The sequence below is a fragment of the Bufo gargarizans genome, chromosome 2 (assembly GCF_014858855.1).
Source record: "Bufo gargarizans isolate SCDJY-AF-19 chromosome 2, ASM1485885v1, whole genome shotgun sequence".
Taxonomy (NCBI): domain Eukaryota; kingdom Metazoa; phylum Chordata; class Amphibia; order Anura; family Bufonidae; genus Bufo; species Bufo gargarizans.
Genome location: NC_058081.1, coordinates 301,429,706 through 301,456,410, shown reverse-complemented (window position 1 = coordinate 301,456,410; position 26,705 = coordinate 301,429,706). Strand labels below are relative to the sequence as shown.

At 40.4% G+C, this 26,705-nt stretch overlaps 1 protein-coding gene across 1 annotated transcript in view; it reads left to right on the top strand.

Annotated features, from left to right (window-relative positions):
- Nucleotides 1-26,705, top strand: part of TRHDE (thyrotropin releasing hormone degrading enzyme) — a 1,265,007-nt gene that overhangs the window by 1,121,049 nt on the left and 117,253 nt on the right. The window contains exons 14-15 of the mRNA XM_044280434.1: nucleotides 4,003-4,100; nucleotides 9,622-9,729. Of these exons, the coding sequence (XP_044136369.1) occupies nucleotides 4,003-4,100; nucleotides 9,622-9,729 (206 nt within the window). The remainder of the gene's footprint in view (nucleotides 1-4,002; nucleotides 4,101-9,621; nucleotides 9,730-26,705) is intronic.

Below are 26,705 nucleotides of genomic sequence, written 5' to 3'. Positions count from 1 at the left end.
AATTTAAACATTGTTTGCATTGACTATGCCTAATTACCTATGATCCCCTTCTGGTGCAATTCTGGTATAATTCAGACTGTGCACTTAAGGAGTTGCACTTGAGAGGTTGCATGTGGAAAGACCAAGGTCTGGAAGACCATGGATCTTAGATTTATACCACTCAGTGATCAATCAGGTGTGACCAAGAGGGGAGGGGGCTACATATGGACTAATCAAGGGAGGACCAGATACAGGGGTGAAGTAGTGTAAACAAATACTCAATAAATCCAGCAGGAAAAGAGACATTAATAGTTCAATGCGAACATACCAGGGTTTAGAAGGAGAGATGAGAGGGGGTGGACAATATCAGACTGGGAAAGCTGGGTGTAGCAGCAAGCTTCAATGCGAACATACCAGGGTTTAGAAGGAGAGATGAGAGGGGGTGGACAATATCAGACTGGGAAAGCTGGGTGTAGCAGCAAGCTTCAATGCGAACATACCTGAAGATGAGAGATGAGAGAATTGGGTGATGGTCAGTAAGCAGTGATGACAAAGTGGAATATCCATAATATTACATTCTGGTATAATTCAGACTGTGCACTTAAGGAGTTGCACTTGAGAGGTTGCATGTGGAGTAAGAGTTGGGGTAAGAGTTAATTGTAGGGTGTTAATAAGTTGCTGGCAACTTACTGATTGTAATGAGAAAAGTGAGAGGTCTTAATAGTGAATGAAAGAAGATTGTGGTCAGAAAGTGGGAAGCAAAAGTTATTTAAGTTTGAGACTGAGCAGTGATGGAAGAAGACTAGAGCAAGTATATTGGCCTGTTCATGCGTGGCAGAGGAAATAAGTTATGATAGGCTAAGAGAGGAGATTAAAGAAAGAAAGTTAGCGGCTGATGAGGAGATAGGATCATCAATGGGGATATTAAAATCACCCATAATAAGAGTTGGTGATTCAGAAGATAGGAAGTGAGGAAGCCAAGCTGCAAAGTGATCCAGGAATTGGTGGGGGGAACCTGGGGGATGATAGACAACGGCAACTCTCAGGGGGAATGGATCGAAGAGTCTAATGGTGTGAACCTCAAAAGAGGGGGATGTGAGATAGAGTAGATGGGGAATTACCTGAAATGTACACTGTGGAGAAAATAGTATGCCTACTCCTCCACCGTGCCTGTCATCAGGTCTGGAGGTATAGGAGAAGTGGAGTCCACCATAGGCTAGGCCAGCAGGGAAAGCAGTGTCAGAGCGTTGAAGACAGGTTTCTGTAAGGGCCAGCAAGTTCAGTGAGTGTGAGGGGAAGAAATTGTGGATTGTGGGTAGACCATGCGTTCCAGAGTGCACAGTTAAAAGAGACTAGAGAGGATGTGCAGTGAACATTAATCAGATTTTATGGGTTTCTGTGTGTGGCAGAGAAGAAGCTGAAGTAAGCAATAGATGGAGGGCCAGGATTTGGTAAATTATCCCCTGCAGCTAGTAGCAGGTGAACAGAAAGAGACAGCAAGTGGTTGAAAGATTTATATTGTTTTTTATGCTGCACCGTGGAGGAAGATAGTTCATGGTGATGTATGAGAGCATAACATGTATGCAAACTGAACAAGGGTGAGGGAAGGTGGGAGGGACTGATGTGGAGAGAAGGGAGGGTGGAAGGTGTGGTTGATTTTGAAGGTAGACAGCCATAGCAATGAGAAGAGTAGCCAGAGCCTGAGTGAAACAATATTGTAGCATATCTGTGCTGTGTTTTACTTTGTTTGTGTAGTTCACATACGGTAGCATCTCCTTCTTCTGCCCTGTCTAACCGCCATCATTAACTGCCAAGCGCATAGGTAATATGGCGCTTTGGCAGAGATGGTGCTTTTGACTTGTGCTGACCCCTGTGAGTGCTTTCCTTTAGACTGTGTGTATATTTATAGGAAGTGTGACCACAGAACTAGAGGTAATTTAGCTCATTAATCAATTATTAACTTAAGTAAGGAACATGAGAAGAGATGCTATATGTAGGTAAACAAACAAAGCTAAGGATCTCGATGGGCCATAAAAGCGCTACAAATCACAAGCATTACAACAGTCACATAAATCACAGGTCAACTGGAAGAACATCTCTACGACTAATCACAATGATATCACACTTGCAGAAATAGTATATATTGATGAATATGCACATTTCTATACCAGGGAAGATGGAAGCTGAACTATTAGGCTTGGGGAAAGCTGGGTGGAGCAGTGTTGTCTGAATGCAATGCAGACATACCAGGGAAGGTGGAAGCTGCACTATTAGGCTTGGGGAAAGCTGGGTGGAGCAGTATTGTCCAAATGTTAATCTCTTCAATTGATCCTTTTTAACTCTAGGCATATCCGACACATCTAGAAAATTCCTAACTCTATCTGTACTTACCCTTCCAGGGTTAGTGCATAGTTTTTGATAATATCTAGGAAATTCCTTATATTTTATGGTATTGTATTATAATAAAACTATATTTCATCCACATTTATTCAGTCATCATTTAAAAAAAATTCCATAATCAAGACCCTTCATATATGTTAAAAAACACTTGCTTGCAAAATTGCATAATATGATAATAAGGCGCCACACTTTCGATGGTGGATGCATAACTAAAGTACATAGGACCTGGTTCAGTTTTGCACCTCATCCGTCTTGCGATTTGTTGCTACAGCAAGGTTCTGTAGAAGATGCTGCACGGTTGGGACCACATCCTCTTTCCCTGTGGTTTCCCTTTTAGCTATCCCTGATTATAGGCAGAGCTAAAAAACATTTTCTCAATTGGCCTTTATTAAAAATGTTGAGCCCCTTTCTCTGTACAGCCCTCTAGTAGCAGACTCTGTATTTTTACTGTTTCCTATCAGGAAGTTCAGCTGATAGCTCCTTATCACTGATCTCTGACCTCCTAAACACTCATTATAGCTCAATTATTATCTTATGGTTAGTTAAATAAGTGTTTATGACCTTTTAGTAATTTAAAGAAAAGGTTTGTTAGCTGACCGGCGAAAAAAGTGAAAGTACCATATCAATATCTAGACAAACAAATAACCCTTTGTGGCGGAACTGTTCAATATTTTTAATGACGACCAATTGAAAAAATGATTTTTAGCTAAAAATTTGTAAAATGCAATCATAAAGAAATTATACTCAAAGGTGTACATAACCTTTGTTGGTCCTTACTGACCAAGAGTTTTTTTTTATTATTATTATTTTATTATCATCACCTTTCAATTGCTTCTAAACTACAATGCACCATACCTATAGTGTATTGCAATTTAATGTCAGTGCTATACTGAAAATTGATCAGTAGGCTGCTGGAGGACACTTAAGGCAGGCTTAGGGCCTATACCAGGTCTTAGCCTGCCTATTTATCCATTGTCACCCACAATCTCATTTGCGGAGTATAGATGGGAGACACAAGGAGTCCGCCCCCTCTGTCACCACTTACAGGCAGCGGGCGCCATTGACCACAGCATTTAAGGAGTTATACAGCCCATATTGGCACTCCTGAGTTTCCAGGCTGTTAGAACAGGATCGTGGCAGCTCACATATGTGAGCTAAGCCCCGTCTGTCCGCTGCACAGGGAACTTATACAGTGCATATATCTGGCCGCCGTGAAAAGGGGGCTGCCCTGCCTAAGGCCCCTTAGTGACCACCATAAAAAGGCGTATGTGTGGTCACTATTGGGTTAATTTCTCCAGATGTTTTTTTTATTTTTTTCATTTCATTTTTAGGTAATGTAGAAGCATTTCTCAACAAGGAAAGGAAACAACTTTTAAAATATGACCAGAAAGACTACAAGAAACATTTAAGCATTAATCTCTGACCAAAGTTTTTAGCTGACAAGATGGGCAACATTTGTAAACATTTTACTAATTAAAACATAACTCAAGATAATACAATAACATATTTTTATACAAAATGTAGTGTTTGTTTGAGGTGTTGTACAGTATTTGCTTTAGCCTTCACAGTATATATAAAAAAAAAAAATCTAAATAATGAATGCAATGTTTATGTTCCTTTCAGGAATATGTATTGAAACAAGTGGCAACAATGTATTTCCGGCTTGGATGGCCTGTTAATGGACACAATGGATCAATAATCCAGACTTCTTACCAGGCAGAGTATGACATAATCTCTTTATTCACATAATCAGAATACTAAAGATAAAGAGAACGAACATTTGTAATGCTGTCCTACATTAAATGTCCTGCATTTTCAGCGTCATATATTATTATTTGTGACAGAAATTGTTGTGTTGATTTCTAAATACACTGAAATATTTCTCTGATTCTGTCTCATTCAAATGCATAAGTTCAGAAAATATTTTAGCATGAATTAGTTTGCAGCTTTTCGTTATGTGTATCTTCCTGTGTTTTCCCTCTTCTCACATATTTTCTGCTATTGTTACTCTTCTAAATCCTAAAGGGAGTTTATCTTTTATACTAAACCATACAATACAGCTTCAAAAGAAAAAAAGCTCCATTAGTGTTACACAGTGTGACTGTAGCAGCATGATGCACCTTTTCTCCTGTCTTTCCTGTTTGATATTTCATTTCTCTAAGGCCCAGCATCTTTGAGATTTATATTCCCCTGCATGACATTTTTAAAGCAAACAATGTTCAGCTTATCTCTCGAGTTACAACCTCAAAGTGATGTTGAGATTTGAACTTATGCTTATCACTGGGTACCAGAATGTTTGCACGTACACCGAATGTCGCTTTCCATAACATTGGTGCTTCAGATTTACAGATTTTTTACATGCAGTCTTTTGGTTGAATGAACCATTCATTTTTCCTGTTGTATGCACAATAAAAGATCATTAGGAACAACAATGTCCTCATATGAACACACTATTTTGATAACATTTTAATTTTAATCTGATTTTTTTTTTTAAAGTAATTGAAAAAATATTAATTAAAATATGAATTACATTTTTTTTTATAAAGTAATAATTAAAAATCTATAATTTTACCTTTCTGATTAGTTTCCCTGTCAAGTTAATAAACAAGTTACTATAGAACACACACAACACAAAGACAATGGGTTAAAGGCAATGAAAAGCAATAGGTTAAAAGCAATTAAAATCCACAAATTAAGGCCCCATGCACACGGCCGTGTTTCACAGCCGGGTGCGGGCCGTGGAACCGCGGCCTGGATCCCTCCTGAGAGCAGGAGCGCACGGCATCACTGGTTGCTATGACGCCGTGCGCTCCCTGCTGCCGGCACAGTACAGTAATACACTGGTATAGATCCCCACCTAGGATTCTGTTCTATGAGCAAAAGCAAAGATACATAGAAACCTTATCTCTTTGCTCAGTGACCTGCCTAATGGAAAGGGATTGTCCAAAGAGAACAGCTACTGTACATAATGCAAACAGCAGTAGTCACCATGACCTCCTTTAAATGAAAAAAAGAGCTTATGGTGCCCCCTTAGCTCCTTGGCCCTTGGCCACTAATGGCTCAGTCTATCACTGTAATTTGACTTCTTCAGGACCTTTGATGAGAATGCTCATACTAACTTGCCGATACTGAATGCTATAGGACAAGCATTCTTGTCCTAGGGTTAACTGGCTAGCGCACACACGCTGCCGCGATCAGCAGCAGGGGCCCTACTGATACTGACAGCTGGGTCCCTGCTGTATCTGCCAGCATCAGAGAAAACACGGCAGCTTGTTAATCCCCATGGGGTCCCTATGCTACGATGACAGGGAACCGATGGTTGCTATGTCAGCCCAAATGCCTTGCACAGGCATTTGGACTGCCAGCTATGGAAACCCAAGAGATCCAGCCTCAGGACTGGGTCTCCTAGGCAACTGTTAGCGTCTTACAGTGTAAGACACTGACAGTTTAATATAGCACAATACAGATGTATTGTGCTATATTGAAACAGGGATCAGACCCTGAAATGTTGAAGTCCCATAGTGATACAAAAATTAAAAATAATAAAAGTGAAATAAAAGTGTTTTTAAAAATAAAAATAAAAGTTTCAATAAAAAACCTTCCTCATAAAAAGAGACATATAAAATTGTAAAAAATATAAATATAAAAATAAAAAACACACATATTAGGTAATGTCATGTCTGTAACAACCTGATCTATAACAATATCCCATTATCCACCCTGTCTGATCAACACTGTAAAAAAAAATAAAAAACTGTGCTAAAAAAAAATAATTTTGTTACCTTTTATCACAAAAAGTATCATACCAAGCAATCAAAAAGTCATATGTACCCAAAAATAATACCAATCAAACCGTCATCTCATCCCACAAAAAAATTTGTCCCTATATAAGACGATCGGCCCAAAAAAAAAAAATGTCTTTCAGAAAATGGAGACATAAGAGCATTATTTTTTGTTTCAAAAATTCTTTTATTGTTTAAAATCAAAATATATTTTAAAAAACAGACATATTAGGTATCGCCGCATCCACAATGACCTTGTATAGAACAATATCACATGAAGTAACCTATGTGGTAAACACAGTAAAAATATTTAAATAAAAACTGCCAAAAAGCAATTTTTTATCACCTTATAGCTCAAAAAGTGTAAGACCAAGCGATCAAAAATCAGTATGTACCCAAAAATAATACCAATCAAACCGTTATCTCATGTCTTTTAGAAAATCGGGACACAAAAACATTATTTTTTGTTTCCAAAATGCTTTTATTGTTTAAAACCAAAAGGTATAAAAAAAAAAAAAAACATATTAGGTATCGCCGCATCTGTAACAACCTGCTCTATAAAAATATCACATGAGCTTACCTGTCTGGTGAACACTGTAAAATAAATAACTAATTATCGTGCCAAAAAATAAATTACTTTGTTACCATACATCACAAAAAGTGTAATACCAAATGATCAAAAATTAGTATGTTCCCCAAAATAGTACCAATCCAACCAACATCTCATCCCACAAAAAATGAGATCCTAACTAAGACAATCGCCCAAAAAATTAAAAAGATTTAGCTTTCTGAAAATGTAGACCTAAAAACATGATTGTTTTTCTTTAAAAAATTGTGCGCTCTGCCATGTTCACATACAGCAGTTTACAACCACATATGGGGTGTTTCTGTAAACTGCAGAATCAGGGTAACAAATATTGAGTTTTATTTGGCTTTTAACCCTTGATGTGTTAGAGGGAAAAATGAATTAAAATGGAGAATCTGCCCAATAAATGATATTTAAAAAGTAATCTCCTTATCCTTTAATTCTTAATACCTAAAGGGTTGAAAAAAGTTTGTAAAATCAGTTTTGAATAACTTGAGGGGTGTATTTTCTACAATGGGGTCATTTATAGGTGTTTTCCACTATGTAAACCCCACAAAGTGACTTTAGATTTAATGCGTTCCTTAAAAAAGTGGGTTTTGGAAATTTTCTTAAAAGTTAAAAAATTTGCTTCTAAAATTCTAAGCCTTATAAGATCCCAAAAAAATTAAATGTAATTTATAAAATGATGCCAACATGAAAGTGGACATTTGGGGAATGTAAGGTAATACCTCTCTTATGATGTATCACTATCTGCCTTAAAAGCAGAGAAATTCCAAAAATTGCTAATTTTTCAAAATTTTACGTACATTTTTGATTTTTTTATGGAAAAAGGTGAATGATATCATGAAGTACAATGTGTTGCAAGAAAACAATCTCAGAATTGCTTGGATAAGTAAAAGCATTCAGAAGTTATCACCACATAAATTGACACATGTCAGGTTTCCAAAAAACGACCTGGTCCTTAAGGTGAAAATTGGCAAGGTCCTTAAGGTATTTAAGCGGTTGTGCAGCACTATAATTTTGATTATATGTCTTCAGGATTGGTCATCAATACCAGATCTGCGGTGGTCTGACTCCTCGCACTCCTGTCGATTAGCTGTTTGAAGTGGTAGTTGCGCTTGTGCAAGCACAGTTTCTGTTTCAAAATTAGCTGTGCACTGTCTCTCTTCTAGAGGCAGCTTAATGTAATTACAACTGTTCATCCAATTTATTTGAATGAGAGAAGCAGTTGTAATTACACTGCATCACCTCTACTAGCAAGATAGCGCACAGGTAATTTTGAAGTGAAAGCAGCACAAACACAAGCACTTCTACCACTTCAAACAGCTGATTGGCGGGGGTGCTAGAAGTTGCATCACTGCCGATCTTATTTTGATTACATATCCAAGGATAGGTCATCAATATTTTATTTCTGCACAACCATTTAAAGAACAAGATATATATGTTTCAACACATTTATAAATTACTTGTTGCATATTGAAGCCCTCCCCTTCTGTCCCTGCCCTAGACATTACGTATATAACAGACACCTACCACTCTTTTCAATGGCTGTGTATCATGCAAGGTTACCTGTCTTCCCTCTGAGTGTTAGCTTTTCTGGTCTGGCTTCCTTCTAGCAAAACATTTTCATACCACAGACATGGTAACATAATTGCAGAGGTTGACCACCATTAAAGATTATTACTCTTTTCTCATGTCACATTGTGTATTATTTCAACATATTGTGGCACATAAAGACATAAAGTGCCTACAGCTGTAAATTATGGATTAACTGGTATTCATTTTGTCAGGAGCATAGGTTAAACAAAATTATTGTACTTATAATGATGACCATATGGCCTATTACAAATAATTCCTAAAAATGAATTACAAAGTAACAACTAAACATAATTTGTAACAAGCTATCATAAGAGGAGGAAAAAAATAATAATATATATATATATATATATATATATATATATATATGTATATTTAATTGTGAAATATTGATTTTTGGGAAAAAGTTCTTTATTGTTAAGTTTTAGTCTGCAATCCACATTCTTCTGTTATACTTTATTCTATTGCTGATATTTCAGTGCTGGTAGTGAAAGTTCAGTTAGAAATGTGTTGCTCTAAAATAAATTGAACTAGCACATTTGCTTGTATTCTGATTGCTCCCCTGTTGCTTGCTAAATTAATATCAGGGTTGCACAATGACAGAAGTCCTAAACATGCCTTCAAGGGGTAGTCTGTGATGAGATTTTTTCCCTTAAAATGTCAGAATTTATTTATATAGTGATTGCTACATCTATACTTGACTGCTAAGATGCAATTTTGACAGCTGATCAATTAAAGACATTTTTGCTTTAAACTCTTGTTCTAAATTTAAATGAAAATACATAAATCTTGATTTCTTCACGAGATATTTACAATGTGCTAACGCTCATTTTTTTCATAGGTTTTGTCTGGCAAGCAGCATATTTAAACAATAAAAGAATGTAATTAAAAGCAGAATTATGGTTTTATCAAGCTATAAACTGTAATTTGAATATTTTACCTGTAAGGTTCATAAAATGCAAAGTAATATCAGGAGATAAATATATTAATGAAAACTGGAGCTGCTAAATGCTCTAGCTGCTAATTGAGAAAGGAGCTTAGAATGTAAAACAAAAACATAGACATATGTTTTTAGCAATGACAGAAGTAATAAAAATGTATTATGTTGGAAAATAGAATTGCCTGGAAGTGGACTGCCTACCCTTTCAGTTCTATCATAAGACTGATCAAAATTTTAATTTTCTGTGTTTCAGTATTTTATTAAAATAATTTACTAGGGTTAATGTATGTTTGTAGAATGTACACACGTAATCACTTTTTCACTCTTTTTTTCACTAGGGAGCTCAGACGAGAAGTTATAATGTTGGCTTGCAGCTTTGGCAACAAACAGTGTCATCAGGAAGCAGCCACGATGATCTCTGACTGGATTTCAAGTAACAGAAATCGGTGAGCAAGCATTAAATCATTAAATATTGGAAGCAAAACAAAATTGTGTGTTAAGATTATATTACATACGGTTTTAAAACTGTCGAGGAAAAATAAATTTCCTATGTGACTTTTTCACACATCTATGAAACAACTTGCCCAATATTGTGAAGGGCTGCCATATGCTGGCCCACAGGGAGAGGAGTAAGGATGGAGAGAGTGATGGAGAATGATGAAAGGGGCAATGAAGGTGGCTGTAGTCCTCATGGTGGCTAACCCTGGTGCCAGAGCTCTTCAGGTCCATGCAGACAGTGTTTTGAGGGGCACCCCCTTCGTTCCCGTCAGGGTACATGATGTTTATTTATTTTTTAGTCAAACAGCCGTATGAGAGTTTCTTTTTTCCAAGACAATTTGTGCTTTCTAATGGCACCATTTAATATTAAATATGATGTAGTTAGATTGGAAAAATAATGCAATTCCACCACAGTTTTATGAGTTTTGTTTTTACTGTGTTCCTTATGCAATGTGGTAAAACTTACTACTGTTACTTTCAATCTCTAGGTCAATATGATTATGACAATACCTCATTTGTATAGTTTTTCTTGCATTTTAATACTGAAAAAATAAACACCTTGAAACAAAATAACAATCTTCATCGCCATATTCTGACCCCTATAACAAAAAAGAAAAAAACTGCCAAATTGGCCATTTTTAATTTTTTTTCTGTTTCGCTGTTTGCCATATAGAATTAATATTTTGGTATTTTAATAGTAGAGTTGAGAGAATCAAGCTTCTGATCATAGAACCAAAGTCGATTTGTTCAAACACTTAATTTTAATGCTGTCCGGAGACCTGTCTCCATATAGCAGGTATCAGTCGATACCAAAGCCAACTTCCGATTCTGAATTCGAAATGTTTTTAAAGATGTAGAAAAGAATACCGAATTCATTCACCGTGCAACTTCTGGTGAAATAAATTTTGCCAATACATTTTAATGCTGTACAGAAACATTAAAATGTTAGAATAAATCGACTTGAGAGCTATGATATTTATTTTTTAATTTTTTATCTAGTTTTATTTTTTATTTTACTTTACATTACATACTTGAATAAGCAATCAACAGATTGCTTCTGGAATATAATTTTTTTCAAGGTGTTTATTTTTTTTTATTAAAATGCAAGAAAAACTATTTACGAAACAGATTATATTCCTATAGAGCTTTGCCACAAGCAGTACCATGTTTTAATTAAAAAATAAAATCTGATGTTCCAGTGCGTTATTAAACAGGCTGTTTATGACCACTAGCCACAATCTGTTTGCCCATAGCCATATGATGTATGTCACTGTCACGTTGACATTATTAATGTTATCTTGGTGCTTTAGACCTTGAATAGGGTTGAATATAATCCTAGAAGACGTCAGAGTGTCATACACAACTTTTCAGGGCAATCTAAGCACTTTTGATTTTAGTCTCAAATATATTTATACCGGTATGAAATCTGTCAACCAATATGATAGATTTGGACCAAACACAAATTTGGAGAAATTTGCTATTCCCTATTTCCACAGGTAAGTGATGCACAAATACTTGGCAGTCCACATAATTTAAAAGAAAATATGATTCATCAAGTCAATCACCTTTTTCAGTTATTCAATGGTCCAGTTCTGATGTTCTCTCTCACTTTCCACATGCATCAATGTGCTTTAAGCACCCATGACCTGTCACTGATTCATTGCTTATTCTTTGTTAGACTATTTCTGCGTATGTACTAATCACTGCATACTAGGAACACCCCCACACGTTCTGCTATTTTTGATATGCTTCATCTAGCTTCATCAATACACTCCTTTGTAGGCTTTTAAAGAATAAAATATTAGATAAATTGTGCCCTGTCTCTTAAATACATCATACCAATAATGTTTTGTATATGAATCACAGTTTTTATTATGTAGTATTCTATTGTCAATGAATCTTTTTCTGGCTGTTTCCTATTTCCTAAATGTATGGCCTAAGGATTTTTAAGAAGTTTTTCTTTTTTTAGCAAAAATCAAGAGTGGATCATAAAAAGAGAGAAACTATTAATGACAGATTACTAGACTACGGTTCTACCCATTTTTTCCTTCCATTCCTGATTTTAGCTTCAAAAACCATATTAAAAAAAACCTGAACATCTGGCCATCCACTTAAGAAAAATGTCATAACATTTTAAACCAATAATTTCTACCCATGTACAGTACAGACCAAAAGTTTGGACACACATTCTCATTCTAAGAGTTTTCTTTATTTTCATGACTATGAAAATTGTAGATTCACACTGAAGGCATCAAAACTATGAATTAACACATGTGGAATTATATACATAACAAAAAAGTTTGAAACAATTGAAAATGTCATATTCTAGGTTCTTCAAAGTAGCCACCTTTTGCTTTGATTACTGCTTTGCACACTCTTGGCATTCCCTTGATGAGCTTCAAGAGGTAGTCACCTGAAATGGTCTTCCAACAGTCTTGAAGGAGTTCCCAGAGAGGCTTCGCACTTGTTGGTCCTTTTGCCTTCACTCTGCGGTCCTTCTCACCCCAAACCATCTTTTTTTTTTTTTAAATTATGTTTTTATTGTTTTTCAACATAAAAAGGAAACAGGGGGTAACAAGGTACCAGGAATAAGGCACGCAGGCCTACCTATGAGTTCAAATAAGTACATCACTGTTTAGCATCAAGTACAGTACTGTCCAGCAGTAAGAGTCGTACAAGTTCAGGTCATGCATATCATAAAACATATAGGGAGCCATAGGATTAATAGCATAAGTAAAGAGCCCAATCAGCAGGGGTGCGTCTCCGAGGGAGGCAAGGACTTAGCATTCAGCAAAACTGGAACCTGGGGGCAGGACCGTATAGACATAGTGCCTAGTGAGGACATCAATCCCTTAATAGGCCAATATCAATAAGGGGTGAATTAAGCAATTTTATAGAAACAACCTCCCAAACCGAAGGTAAGTTACCCGCCCAATGGTCAATATAGTTGAGAGGGAGATTTGATGTGAAATGAGTCCGAGGCGTCAGGCAGAGATTCTCAGGTGGATTGGGTTACTTATTTGGATCTCTGTAACCCGACCACAAAAGCCATTTCCTGAGAAATGTGCCATGCGACCGCGTTTCCCACGAAGAGAGTTCTTCAAATCTTTGAAGTTGGTCCATTTTTTGTAACCAGTCTTCAATGGTTGGGACATGGGGTTGCAGCCAATGCTTGGGTAGCAGGAGGCGGGCCGCAATCAGCATTTGAGTAAATACATATGGCGGCTTTGACTTTTGTGCTATTGGAGGGATGGAGAGGAGGGCTAGCTGGGGTGAAATGGGAATAGAGGTCCCACAAATCAAGTTTGATTGAGCAAAGATCTCCGTCCACCATTTATAAATAGGGGGGCAGGACCACCATATATGAAAGAAGGTTCCCCTCTCCCCGTGGCACCTCCAGCAGTCGTCAGAGGCTGATGTTGAATACAGCGATGTTTTATCAGGGGTATTGTACCATCTGGTGAGGATCTTATAATTATTTTCCTGGATCCGTACACAGCGGGAGGCACCATGGGGAGAGCACAGCAGACGGGGCAGACTACTAAAGGGGATCACGATATCAAGGTCTCTTTCCCAACAAGTAATGAATGATGGCTTGGAAATCATGGGAGGTGAACGGAGTCTACCGTAGATTAACGAAATGAGCCTCCCAGGGACTGAGTGGTGAGAGATAAGCGACTCAAACCACACCAAAGGGCGAGAAAGGTCTCCTATTTCTACGTGTTGCCTCAGGAAAGCTCTAATATAGACGACAGTGAAGATATCACAGGGATGTGGCTTTAGGAGAGCGTCAGTTGATTGTTGATCCATCCAGTTACCCGAGGGGAGTGCCAAAGCAGTGATGCACAAGGGAGAGGACTTTAATCCCTGGGAGGACGCGGATCGTATGGGGTAAGGAGCTGTATCTACTATATCTTTTATTGTCAGTAGGGGGGATGGGAATGGAACAGAGCAGTGTGAGGACGAGAACCATTTCCAGGCCTCTAGCGTGGCTTTTATTATTGGGTATTGGGAATATTGTCCAGAGAGAACCGTTTGGGAACCAAGGAGTAGGGCCCTAGGAGATTTTTCCAAGATTGCCAAATCGGTTGCTACCGAGAGAGAATACGGGGGGAGGCGCAGCCAGGCTACCACTCGAGTAAGGAGGATAGCCCTACCATAAATTTCGGGGTTAGGCATACCAATCCCTCCTGCATGTCTAGGTCTAATTAGAAGGGAATGGGATAGTCTAGCTTTTTTGTTATTCCAAATGAAAGATCTAAACTTCTTGGAGACTTGCACATAGTATTGCTTGGGAACTGGGATTGGTAGGACTTGCTGTAGATATGTCAGTCTAGGGAGGATTAAGGATGTGAGAAGATTCTTGCGGCCGAACCAGGAGAGGGTCGGGTTAGATTGTGCTAACTTGTCGATGGCCTCAAATATAGATTTTTGTAATGGGATATAGTTAAGGGAAAAAAGATCGTTAATATTAGGACTGAGTTTAATCCCTAAATAAGTGATAGTGGGAGAAGACCAGTTGAAGGGGGAATCCTTCTTTAAATCGTCCTGTGTGGATTGGGGAATTCCCCTACATAGGACGAGGGATTTGCTTGCGTTAATTTTAAAATCTGATGCTAAGCTGAAAGCGTTCAAATGGGCTTGAATCCTAGGTAGGGAAAGTTTAGGGTTGGTCATCATCATGAGGACATCATCTGCAAATGCTGCAATTTTCTGTTCCCTGCCTCCCAAACATAGACCCGAAATCTCCCCATCTCGCCTAATGATGGCAAGAAGCGGCTCTAGAGCCAGGACAAACAGGAGGGGCGAAAGGGGGCAGCCCTGTCTTGTCCCGTTACTTATCGGGAAAGGGGGCGATAGACCACCGTTAACCTGTACTCTAGCTGATGCCTGCTCGTACATGGCGAACACCGCCCTTACAAAGGGGTCAGGGAGATCAAATTTAAGCAAAACGCTCTTTAGGTATTGCCAATTGACCCTATCAAACGCTTTTTCCGCATCCGTACTAAGGAAAAGCAGGGGGGAGGAGTGCTTCTTGGCGTGACAGAGTACGTTTACCACTCTGATAGTGTTGTCTTTACCTTCCCTGGCCCGGATGAAGCCAACCTGATCGCCATGTACGAGGAGGGGAAGGAAAACAGCAAGCCTATTGGCCATCATCTTAGCGAGGAGTTTGAGGTCTATGTTTAGGAGGGATATGGGCCTGTAATTGGAGCATTGTTTAGGGTCCTTCCCCTCTTTGGGTATAAGAGAAATGTGTGCCACCGTCATATCTCTGGAGAGTGGGCAGCCGAGTAGAGATTGGTTACAGACCTTCAAGAGGTGGGGGAGAAGAAGATTCTGAAAGGTCTTATAATATGAAAGTGGAAGGCCATCGGGGCCCGGGCTTTTCCCTATGGGCATTTGTGACATGGCGGTCTTAAGTTCCAAAATGGTAAAAGGGGCTTCTAACTTCAACTTCTGTTCGGATGAAAGGTGGGGCATCTCGGATGAGTCTAAGAAGCTTCCTATAGCCGATTTTCTGCTGTCGTCGGAATCAGGGGGGGAAAGGTTATATAGACTATTATAGAAGTCCCGGAATTGAGTTGCAATCTGGGAAACTGAAAAGATCGATTTCCCACCAGAGGTATGAAGCTGATGGACATAGTTAGAAGACCTTCTCCCCCTGACTCTGCTCATCAGAAACTTGGTCGCTTTATCCCCATGAGCGAAAAACTTGTGTTGCATGCTCATGAAGTATTTAGCAGTTCTTGCCGCTAACAGGGATTTAAGCTTTGCTCTATATTCAGAAAGCTCTCTTAACTGGGGTTCAGAGGGGGAGGACTTATGGCTATGCTCCAAGTTCTGAATTTTCTGCAGGACTTCGTCTATAGCTTTTCCTTGAAGTTTTTTCCTGTAAGACCCGATGTTAATAAAGTGACCCCTGATAACCGGCTTATGGGCGTCCCAGAGGGTATTACTTGAGATATCAGTGCTCCCATTCAAGGAGAAATAATCAGCTAGATGTTTGGAGGTTTGGTCTATCAGATCCTGGGAGCCTAAGAGGGTTTCATTAAGTCGCCAATTAAAACAAGATGGGTTTTTCACGGGAGCTAGGACCCTAATAAATATTGGGGAGTGGTCAGACAGGTGGATGGAACCTATCGATGCTGTGTTACAAAGATGGAGGTGTTCTTTGGAAATAAAAAAATAGTCTAGACGATGATACGTGCCATGAACAGGAGAGTAAAAGGTGTAATCGTGGTCATTGGGGTGAAGAGAACGCCAGACGTCAATCAGGTGAAGATCCCAAAGGGTTTTCCTAATGAGTTTAAGGGATCTGCCAGAGTGGGAAGATTTGTGTGTGGATATATCTAGTTGAGGGAATAGGGCAATGTTAAGGTCTCCTCCCACTATCACAATCCCCTCACTAAAAAGGTTGATAATAGGGGCTAGACTGGCTAACCAGTGGGACTGATTGGAGTTGGGACCATATACATTAACGAAGGTGTAGGTCTGCTGTCCTATTGAGCCCTTGATCAGTATATATCTTCCCTCAGGGTCAAGCAATTGGTCAGCAAGCTTAAATGGGATCTTTTTGTGGAAGCCTATGCTCACCCCACTGGACGCAGAGGAGTTACCTCCACAATGATACCAGGTGGAATAATAGGAATACTGCATGTTTGGGTAGCGGTTAAAACAATAATGCGTCTCCTGGAGGAACACCACCTCGGCCTTAGCTTTTCTCAGAACGGCAAAAACCTGACTCCTCTTGGAAGGGGAGTGAAAGCCCTTGACATTGTAAGAAGCCATAAGTAGATCAGCCATATGACATAGTGTGAGTGGGGTTACCTCTAAGCCAGTAATGTCCCCTCCAGGAGAGCAAGGAGGTGTCGTACAGACTCTTCTCAGTATGCTTTGGCAAGATCAGGATGCAGCATAGGACGCGTAAGGCGGTCAGGAGTGTCTCATATCCTGGGGGAAAGAGCAAGTAGGAAAGGGGGACAAAACATAACAGGGGAAACAAAGAAAAACTAAGCATAATTACATATGCAACGTACATGTGGGGGGAGTGTGGTCTTGTGACCATGCAAGAGGACGTATAACAAATCAAAATTCTAATGAGCAATCAGGGACAATGGGCCCGTCTGATCAGTATGGCGAGCACATACATTATAGCGGTTAGTCTATTAAAGGAACTTTAGCAAGAACTTCAAGTGAGGACCTACTCAGGGAGAGAAACAATACAAGTTAAGTCCCATACATACAGGGGTCAAGTCCTGGGAAAAAAAGTGTGGGAACTCACCCAAGATCCACTGCAACCCCCCCCCCCCCCCTCCAAAAAATAAAAAAGCACAGAAAATCTAGCATGCTGTAATTTGTGCCGCTGCGGACTAAAAAAATAAATAAAAAAAATAACACTTTTAGAAAAGTTTGTCCTGGGATTCGATCTCATGACCTCTACACAGCAGAAGCAAGGCATATGCCCTCACAGCTATGAAAGCTGTCTAGCTTGTTACTTAAAAAAAAAAATATATAAGACTTCTACTGTAGGTAACTTTGCCCACTGTGTATGGATGTAGCAGAGCTGGGTGTGTTGGGGCAGCTGTCATGTGTATGGTTGTACAGTAGGTATCAGTACACTAGGTATCAGTAGAAGTATCAGAAAAAAAAAAAAAAACACTTTTAGAAAAGTTTGTCCTGGGATTCGAACTCATGACCTCTACACATTACAGGCAAGGCATTTACCCTCACAGCCATAAAAGCTGTTGAGGTAGTTGCTTAAAAAAAAAAAACTAAGACTTCCACTTATACCTAGTGTACTGATACCTAGTGTACAACCATACACGTGACAGCTGCCCCAACACACCCAGCTCTGCTACATCCTTACACAGTGGGCAGCTGTCATGTGTATGGTTGTACTCTAGGTATCAGTAAACTAGGTATCAGTAGAAGTCTTATAAAAAAAAAAAACACTTTTAGAAAAGTTTGCCTTGGGATTCGAACTCATGACCTCTACACATCAGAGGCAAGGCATTTACCCTCACAGCCATAAAAGCTGTCTAGGTAGCTGCTTAAAAAAAAAAAAAAATAAGACTTCTACTTATACCTAGTGTACTGATACCTAGTGTACTGATACCTAGTGTACAACCATACACATGACAGCTGCCCCAACACACCCAGCTCTGCTACATCCATACACAGTGGGCAGCTGTCATGTGTATGGTTGTACACTAGGTATCAGTACACTAGGTATAAGTAGAAGTCTTATATTTTTTTTTTTAAGCAACTACCTAGACAGCTTTCATGGCTGTGAGGTTAAATGCCTTCCTTTGATGTGTAGAGGTCGTGAGTTCGAATCCCAGGACAAACTTTTCTAAAAGACATTCTAAATGATCTCGTAGTGAAGGAGATTATGTCATTAGGGGCATGAGAGGAGTCGCAGGCAGCGGCACCGCACAGACAGCTTCCTCTCAACTGAAGCCGCCCCTCCTCCCTTAGCCTGCCCTGCACAGTGCGCTCCGTCTCCCCCTGTGAATCTGATTCAGCCGTGTTCTCCTGACTTGAGGCTGAAAGGGAACGGCGTTCCTGCCATGAAAAAAGTGCAGGAACGCCGTTCCCATGCGTTCCCCCTCCACTCGACCCCTGCATACATACAATGAAGGGTCACTGCTGAGTAGGCTGGTGGTCTAGGGAGTTGCTTCTGGGGGTAAACTGCAGACCCCTCTTCCTAGATCTGGTTGACTTCGGAGTACGTTGGACCTCAAATGGAGCTATTGCAGGAAGGTCCGGTAGGTCGTTCAAGTCCTGATAGAGCTCCCAATTCTCAATCGGCAACGGATTAATGCTCAGGACGTCGTAGGCAGCTTGTAAATCCGTGTAAGACGAGATGAAAACTTTCTAAAAGAGAGTCCAAAAGGATAGGACCAGCGGTATATGATCTTGTTAGAGCGGAGCCAGTCGGTCAGAGGCTTCAATGCCCTGCGTTTTCTCAGGGTAGAGGGGGCTAGATCTTGATATATTTCAATTTTGAAGTCCTCATAGGATAAATCTGAGCTATTACGGGCAGCTTCTAAGATGGCGGACTTGACCGGGAAATTCAGAAATTTGCATATAACATCCCTGGGTGGGTCAGCAGGCTTGGGTTTCGGGCGCAGGGCCCTATGTGCCCGTTCAATGATCACCTCTTGCGGGAAGTCGGGGCCCAACAGTGAACTACATATAGCCAGGACAGTCACCGAGATATCCCCAGGTGGAACCGCCTCTGGAATTCCGCGGAATCTCAAGTTGTTGCGGCGCCCCCGGTTCTCCTGGTCTTCGATCGCGTTATGCAGCCCGTTCAGGTAGGTAGAGCAGCGGCGCAGGGCATCGGACACTGCCGTATGGTGGTTCAGGGACGCTGCTTGATGCGTTTCTAGGGCTTCCACCCGGTCCCCAATATGACGTACCTCTTGTCTGAATGCCGCAAATTCCATGAGGATAGGCTCCATTACCCTGCTCAGGGCCCGGTCCAGATACTTTCTGGTTATGGGTAAGTCGGAGCTGACCTGGGGATCCTCCGACTCGCTCTCTCCTTCAGATGGGCCTGGAGCGCGCTTTGCAGCTTTAGGCTGTGGTGTCGGCGCCATCTTGGTTTCTTTCTGTGCGACCGTTGCTGCGGCTTTCCAGAGGAATTTCTCCATATCGCCCGGAGGAACTTGGTTCTTGAAGGTAGCGGAGGAGTCCACTTGCTTCGGGTTACCGATTTTGACCATTATCTCCCGACAGTGCTGATGTTAGCTTATGTTACACGGAGTCCTCTTAAGAGAGCACAGAGCTATGCAGCCATCTCCGTCCGGCGCTAGCTCCGCCCCCCCACCCCAAACCATCTTGATTGGGTTGAGGTCCGGTGACTGTGGAGGTCAGGTCATCTGGCCCAGCAGCCCATCACTCTCCTTCATGGTCAAATAGCCCTTACACAGCCTGGAGGTGTGCTTGGGGTCATTGTCCTGTTGAAAAATAAATTATGGTCCAACTAAATGCAAACCGGATGGAATAGCATGCCGCTGCAAGATGCTGTGGTAGCCATGCTGGTTCAGTATGCCTTCAATTTTGAATAAATCCCCAACAGTGTCACCAGCAAAGCACCCCCACACCATCACACCTCCTCCTCCATGCTTCACGGTGGGAACCGGGCATGTAGAGTCCATCCGTTCACCTTTTCTGCGTCGGTGGTTGGAACCAAAGATCTCAAATTTGGACTCATGAGACCAAAGCTCAGATTTCCACTGGTCTAATGTCCATTCCTTGAGTTCTTTAGCCCAAACAAGTCTCTTCTGCTTGTTGCCTGTCTCTAATCTGAGCTGCTGTTAACCTGCGATTTCTGAGGATGGTGACTCGGATGAACTTATCCTCCGCAGCAGAGGTGACTCTTGGTCTTCCTTTCCTGGGGCGGTCCGCATGTGAGTAAGTTTCTTTGTAGCGTTTGATGGTTTTTGTGACTGCACTTGGGGACTCTCAAAGTTTTCCCAATTTTTCGGACTGACTGACCTTCATTTCTTAAAGTAATGATGGCCACTTGTTTTCCTTTACTTAGCTGCTTTTTTCTTGCCATAATACAAATTCTAACAGTCTATTCAGTAGGACTATCGGCTGTGTATCCACCTGACTTCTCCACAATGCAACTGATGGTCCCAACCGCATTTATATGGCAAGAAATCCCACTTAATCAACCTGACAGGGTACACCTGTGAAGTGAAAACCATTTCAGGTGACTACCTCTTGAAGCTCATCAAGAGAATGCCAAGAGTGTGCAAAGCAGTAATCAAAGCAAAAGGTGGCTACTTTTAAGAACCTAGAATATGACATATTTTCAGTTGTTTCACACTTTTTTGTTATGTATATAATTTCACATGTGTGAATTCATAGTTTTTATGCCTTCAGTGTGAATCTACAATTTTCATAGTCATGAAAATAAAGAAAACTCTTTGAATGAGAAGGTGTGTCCAAACTTTTGATCTGTACTGTATGGAGTGAGCTGAAAATTACACATTGGCTTTGGCTTACAAAGATAAAGTTTACATCCTGTCTTGTACCTGAGGCACAAGACATAGTAGGAAATGTAGCTAATGGCACACTACCATCAAAATGTTTTATCATATATTAACAGCTAATAAGTAAATATTCTAAACATTTTTATGAAAACGTGTTGATGGTTTTCTGGATAGAATTTTTGAGGTCACTCAATGTATTCTACTGCCTGTCCTGGCTTTTGCCTTCCTCATTTATTTGGACTTTTAGCATGGAAAACAGCCTTACTTGCCTTTCTTAGCCAGACCATTCACTATGGCCATAGAAAGAAGGGGGATGAGTGACTTAAAGCTTCACAATTTTACACTGATAAGTGGAAAATCCTTCCCGACTCCAATCAGGCAATCAGAATAACTCCCTGGATCAATGACCCCTCTCTAGTAACTATAGCCTGTAATATTATTACACTCCAGAAATACATCCAGGCCCCTCTTAAACTCTTTTAGTAAATTCACCATCACTATCTCACTGTTCTTACCATAAAGAATTTGTTCTTTATGAAGTGCAAACCTTCTTTCCTCCAAGTGCAGAGGATGTCACCTTGTCACAGTCACAGTCCTGGGAATAAATAAATGAGAGAGATCTCTGTACTAACCCCTGATATATTTATATATAGTTATTATATCGACCCTTAGTCATCTTTTTTCTAAAATAAAAAGCCCTTCAGGGTACTGTAGTCTACCTATTCCAGTTATTACTTTAGTTGCCCTTCTCTGAACCCTTTCCAGCTTTTCTATGTCTGCCTTGTTCACAGGCACCCAGAACTATACACAGTACTCCTTGTGTGGTCTAACTAGTGATTTGTAAAGACATTTTTTTTTTACTCCCTGCATTTCAACTGCCATGCTTTTGAAGTTTTCCATTCATATAAGCATGTTTTTATTTTAGTTTTTTGTCAAACAAGCTTCCATTTTCTAATTACACCAGATTCTGTGTGATGTTTTGAGATGCAGGAAAAAAATATTAATTGAGTGAGATTGGAAAGCATTTTTTGCCATAGTGTTTTAGGTTTATTGGGTGGTAAAAATGACACATTACCTTCTACTGAGCTGTGTTTTGTTTTTTCATGAAAAGCTGAAGTTTTTATATCGTTTTGGGAAAGTATTAGTTTTTGATCACTTTTTATAACATTTTTGGGGAGAGGCAAAATAACTATTTTTTCTTTACTTGTAGTTCTGTATGTGCATTTTCATTGCAACAGACATAGGTAGCCTGTTTAGTTAGCTATCATATTATGAAAAACCAGAAGTGTATATGCTATAACAAATCTTCAGAAGAAAGCTCGTACATAAATACAACAAAGTTAGGTTAATTTCTGATATTTAACTTTCTATCATGCAAAATCATACCTCCTAGTATGGCCTTAGCAATTGTAAGGGTATGCTGGAAGTTGTTGTCTACAAACTAGAATGCCACCATCTATTATGATGCTGCAAATTATATGCTTAACTACCTTAATGATCTTTTGTTTGGGAAATTAAACAATGGTTCTAAAGACCCCTTTACACTGCCTGATGGAGCAGATGATGTTCAAATGCTCATCAGTTGAGGTTGACCCCTATATTTACATGCAATAATCAGCTCTACAGTATGGACAGGAGCAATAACTAACACCATTGCTCATACCTAGAGATGAGTGAAGTTTTGAAAAATTGATTAAGCAGCTTCAACAAATGTTAACAAGAAATGTGATTGGTTACGAATTACTTTGTAACAAATGGTTTTCCATTGTATGAAGCGAACGCAATAACAGGGAACGGCGATCTCGCCCTGCATCATTTAACCCCTCAGATGCCGCATTCAATGCTGATCGCAGCATCTGTGACTGACATGCAGCTGCTCACGAGTTAATCAAGGGTTAATTAGGGGTTTGCCACAAAGCCAAATTTCCTTGCGCTTCCTGGTAACGAATCAATGTTTCCCAAAATGGAGGCTATAAGTTAAAAAGATATATACTCACCTCATCCATTTGATTGTGGAGAGGCCGCATCGATTGAAGAAAACCCGGAGAGCGAGATGACAACACCACATGATCACTTTGGGTGCACACGGTGACATCATCAGTGATGAGGGGTCTTAAGTGACTCACAGGAATAGTCTTCTCTAATTTGTTTCACTTTCTTTAATTTTCTTCTCTATTTTTTCCAGAACATCATGAGGACTTATTATGATCATGATTTGTATCTCCAAAATGTGCTGACCAATTGTCTTTGGCTATGCTAAGTTTTATAATTGTATCTAACAACCAATTACAGCTCGGTTTTAATTTCCTAATCTGCTCTGGAGACATGAAAGCTGCAATGTGATTGGTTATTCTAAGCAATAAGATCAGTTTTTCTCTTTAGATAAATGTGGCTCAAATATTTTATGCTAAGTCTACTTTCACACCAGCATTTTTGCTGGATCCGTCATGGATCATCAAAAACACTTCTGTTACTGATAATACAACCATCTGCATCTGTTATGAATGGATCCAGTTGTATTATGTCTTATATAGCCATGACGGATCGGTCTTGAACACCATTGAAAATCAATGGGGGTGGATCAGTTTTCTATTGTGTCAGAGAAAAAGGTCCGTCCCCATTGAATTACATTCTGTGTCAGGACTAGTGTTGGGAGCGAATATTCAAAACTCTAATTTTAATCACGAATATCGCCACTTCAAGAATTTGCAAAGATTTAGAATATAGTGCTATATATTTGTATCGTTGAATATTCTAGAGTTTTTTTTTCATCAGTAACCTCCCTTCTTGCTTGTGGGCCAATGAGAAGGCTCCAATGTCTTTGTCTGAGCTTAGAAACAATCAATAGGAAAGTTGCCTACCCCTTTCTATATAAGAACCTCCCCAGCAGCCATTTTCTGTAGTTTTATGGAGTTCTGAGAGAGACAGATGTGTCATTGCTGTGCTCTGTGCTTTACTGTGTCATTACATTAGATGGTTAGTAAGTTAGCTCATATATACACTCACCTAAAGAATTATTAGGAACACCTGTTCTATTTCTCATTAATGCGATTATCTAGTCAACCAATCACATGGCAGTTGCTTCAATGCATGTAGGGTTGTGCTCCTGGTCAAGACAATCTACTGAACTCCAAACTGAATGTCAGAATGGGGAAAAAAGGTGGGCTACACTACCAGAAGACCCCATCGGGTACCACTCATCTCCACTACAAATAGGAAAAAGAGGCTACAATTTGCACAAGCTCACCAAAATTGGACTGTTGAAGACTGGAAAAATGTTGCCTGGTCTGATGAGTCTCAATTTCTGTTGAGACATTCAAATGGTAGAGTCCGAATTTGGCGTAAACAGAATGAGAACATGTATCCATCATGCCTTGTTACCACTGTCCAGTCTGGTGGTGGTGGTGTAATGGTGTGGGGGATGTTTTCTGGGCACACTTTAGGCCCCTTAGTGCCAATTGGCCATCATTTACATGCCAGGGGCTACCTGAGCATTGTTTCTGACCATGTCCATCCCTTCATGACCACCATGTACCCATCCTCTGATGGCTACTTCCAGCAGGATAATGCACCATGTCACAAAGCTCAAATCATTTCAAATTGGTTTCTTGAACATGACAATGAGTTCACTGTACTAAAATGGCCCCCACAGTCACCAGATCTCAACCTAATAAAGCATCTTTGGGATGTGGTGGAACGGGAGCTTTGTGCCCTGGATGTGCATCCCTCAAATCTCCATCAACTGCAAGATACTATCCTATCAATATGGGCCAACATTTCTAAAGAATGCTATCAGCACCTTGTTGAATCAATGCCATGTAGAATTAAGGCAGTTCTGAAGGCAAAAGGGGGTCCAACACCATATTAGTATGGTGTTCCAAATAATTATTTAGGTGAGTGTATAATACAGATAGTTAGTGGGCGATAGTAGATTAGATAGTAATCGTGTAGCTGTTAGCTGATATAGGTTCCAGTGCAGGGTGTTAGGTAGTGTCATAGGTTCTGCTGTCCATACATACATGCTACAAACATAGTGATGTGATGTCACAAGCTCACAACAATATGTAGTGCACCAATCAGTAATATGTAGTCAGACCTGCTAAAATGTGAAGTTGCACGTATTGCGCAAAAATATGCGCATCATTAATTGCCGTTTGCGCAATCGTGAATAGTTATGGATGAACATCATCCGGGATGGTTTGCGTTCACCATCAAATGTTTGCAAACTGCAAGTTCACGGCGGGCCCCATTCACTTTAATGGTAGGTGAACCTGAAAAACCTTCAGCTCATATTTGCAGCCACCAAATACTTAGTAGAATTGTACAAACAGTCCAACAGCATGGACAGTGACATGCTAGAGGAGGATCAATGACAAAAATTCCATCTATGAATATGTATCTAAATCAGGGAACATTTTTATGTGTCTTAAAGGGAAATTCTCTGAAATGTGCCCTGTCAGAGCCCCAATGGTTGGATGGTGTTAAATCGCTTAGCTGTCCCCTGGATGCCGAACCACATGTGCCGAACCACACGAGAGCTGAGCGTGGGGACAGAAGCTGAACTGCTGAAAGCCCGAGCGCCTGGAACCGCCCGCTTCCCCCGCCCTCCCCCTTTGTCCATCGTGCCTGCATCCCCTGGCTGCTATGATTGGACTCAAAGGTCACACGCTTAGAGGCCGGCTCCGAGGGGGATTTAGGCCGATTCTAACCGACGTTGAAGGAAAGTACTATGTGGGGTTGGCGGATGGATCGAGTGGAAGATCAGCTCCAGACGGGGTACTATCTGGCTCCAATTCTATCCCCAGGGTGGTAAAAAAGCAGGGAGACCACTACAGCAAAATAAGGTCATAAGGTGTTTAACGTCCTTGTTCATAAACAGTACAGTTTACTGCGGTCGACCTTTCTTGGATAGAGACGGACTGCTGCGTGACTGGGTAACAGTTTGAGCCCCTTTTTCCCTCTCCCCCTGTGTATGTGGTGTAGCTACCGGGCATAGAGACCCACGAGGCCCCTATTGCAAGCCAATTATTCAAACACCACTCGAGTGCCCCTTGAGGGGCTGTAGGGGGAAACGCTTGCTGTGGCCTAAGGGTGGACAGCCTCGGTGAGCAAGGTAGTACAGTTGGAGATTATTACATATACAAGCTGTCCGGGTGAGCTGAATCCAGGAACCTACAGCCGTCGCAGGATTTAACCCAACTAACTGTTGCTGGTTAAAAGCGCTTTATTATGGTAGAGATGAGTAGGCTTTGTTAACAGACTGCGCTAATATGCTAACTGGACCGGGATATCTACTGGTATTTTACACAAGTAGAACTTATTTGTAGAACCGCCCACAACTGCTGCACAGTACAAATGCACTATAATATTATTTCTATGTTAGAAAGTATATTATAAGTATATTACACCCCTCAGTAAGTCACACCTATCAATAGCACACCTCTACCAGTCCTTAAAAGGACTTTTGTGGCCCTATTAGCTAGCGTTTGGTGTCCCTAACAGTCTGTCCCTGCTCCACACAGCAACCTCTCCCTACACTGGCAAAAGACTGAATGTAAAATGGCGCCCAGATCAGGTTTATTTATAAGGTAGAGGGTATGTCCATGTGCTGAAACGTCTCAATTGGCTGTCCTGCACCACCTGATGGATGTGTCATCATGAGTTAAATTTCTTCACAATGTAAAAGAATATGGTGCCGGCGGACACCGCCCTGTGTTCGTCCCGTTTGGTGAACCGTGAACGAGAAAAGTTGGCCGCAAAACGACCGCCGGGCGAACCGCAATGCTATCTCTAATCGCGAATATATTGGAGAACTCTATCTGCATATAAATATATTGTAATGTTCTGCCGTGCCAACCATTTTCTCCAGTCTCAGGAAACTTCTAGCAGTTTGAAAAATGTAGCAGTGACCC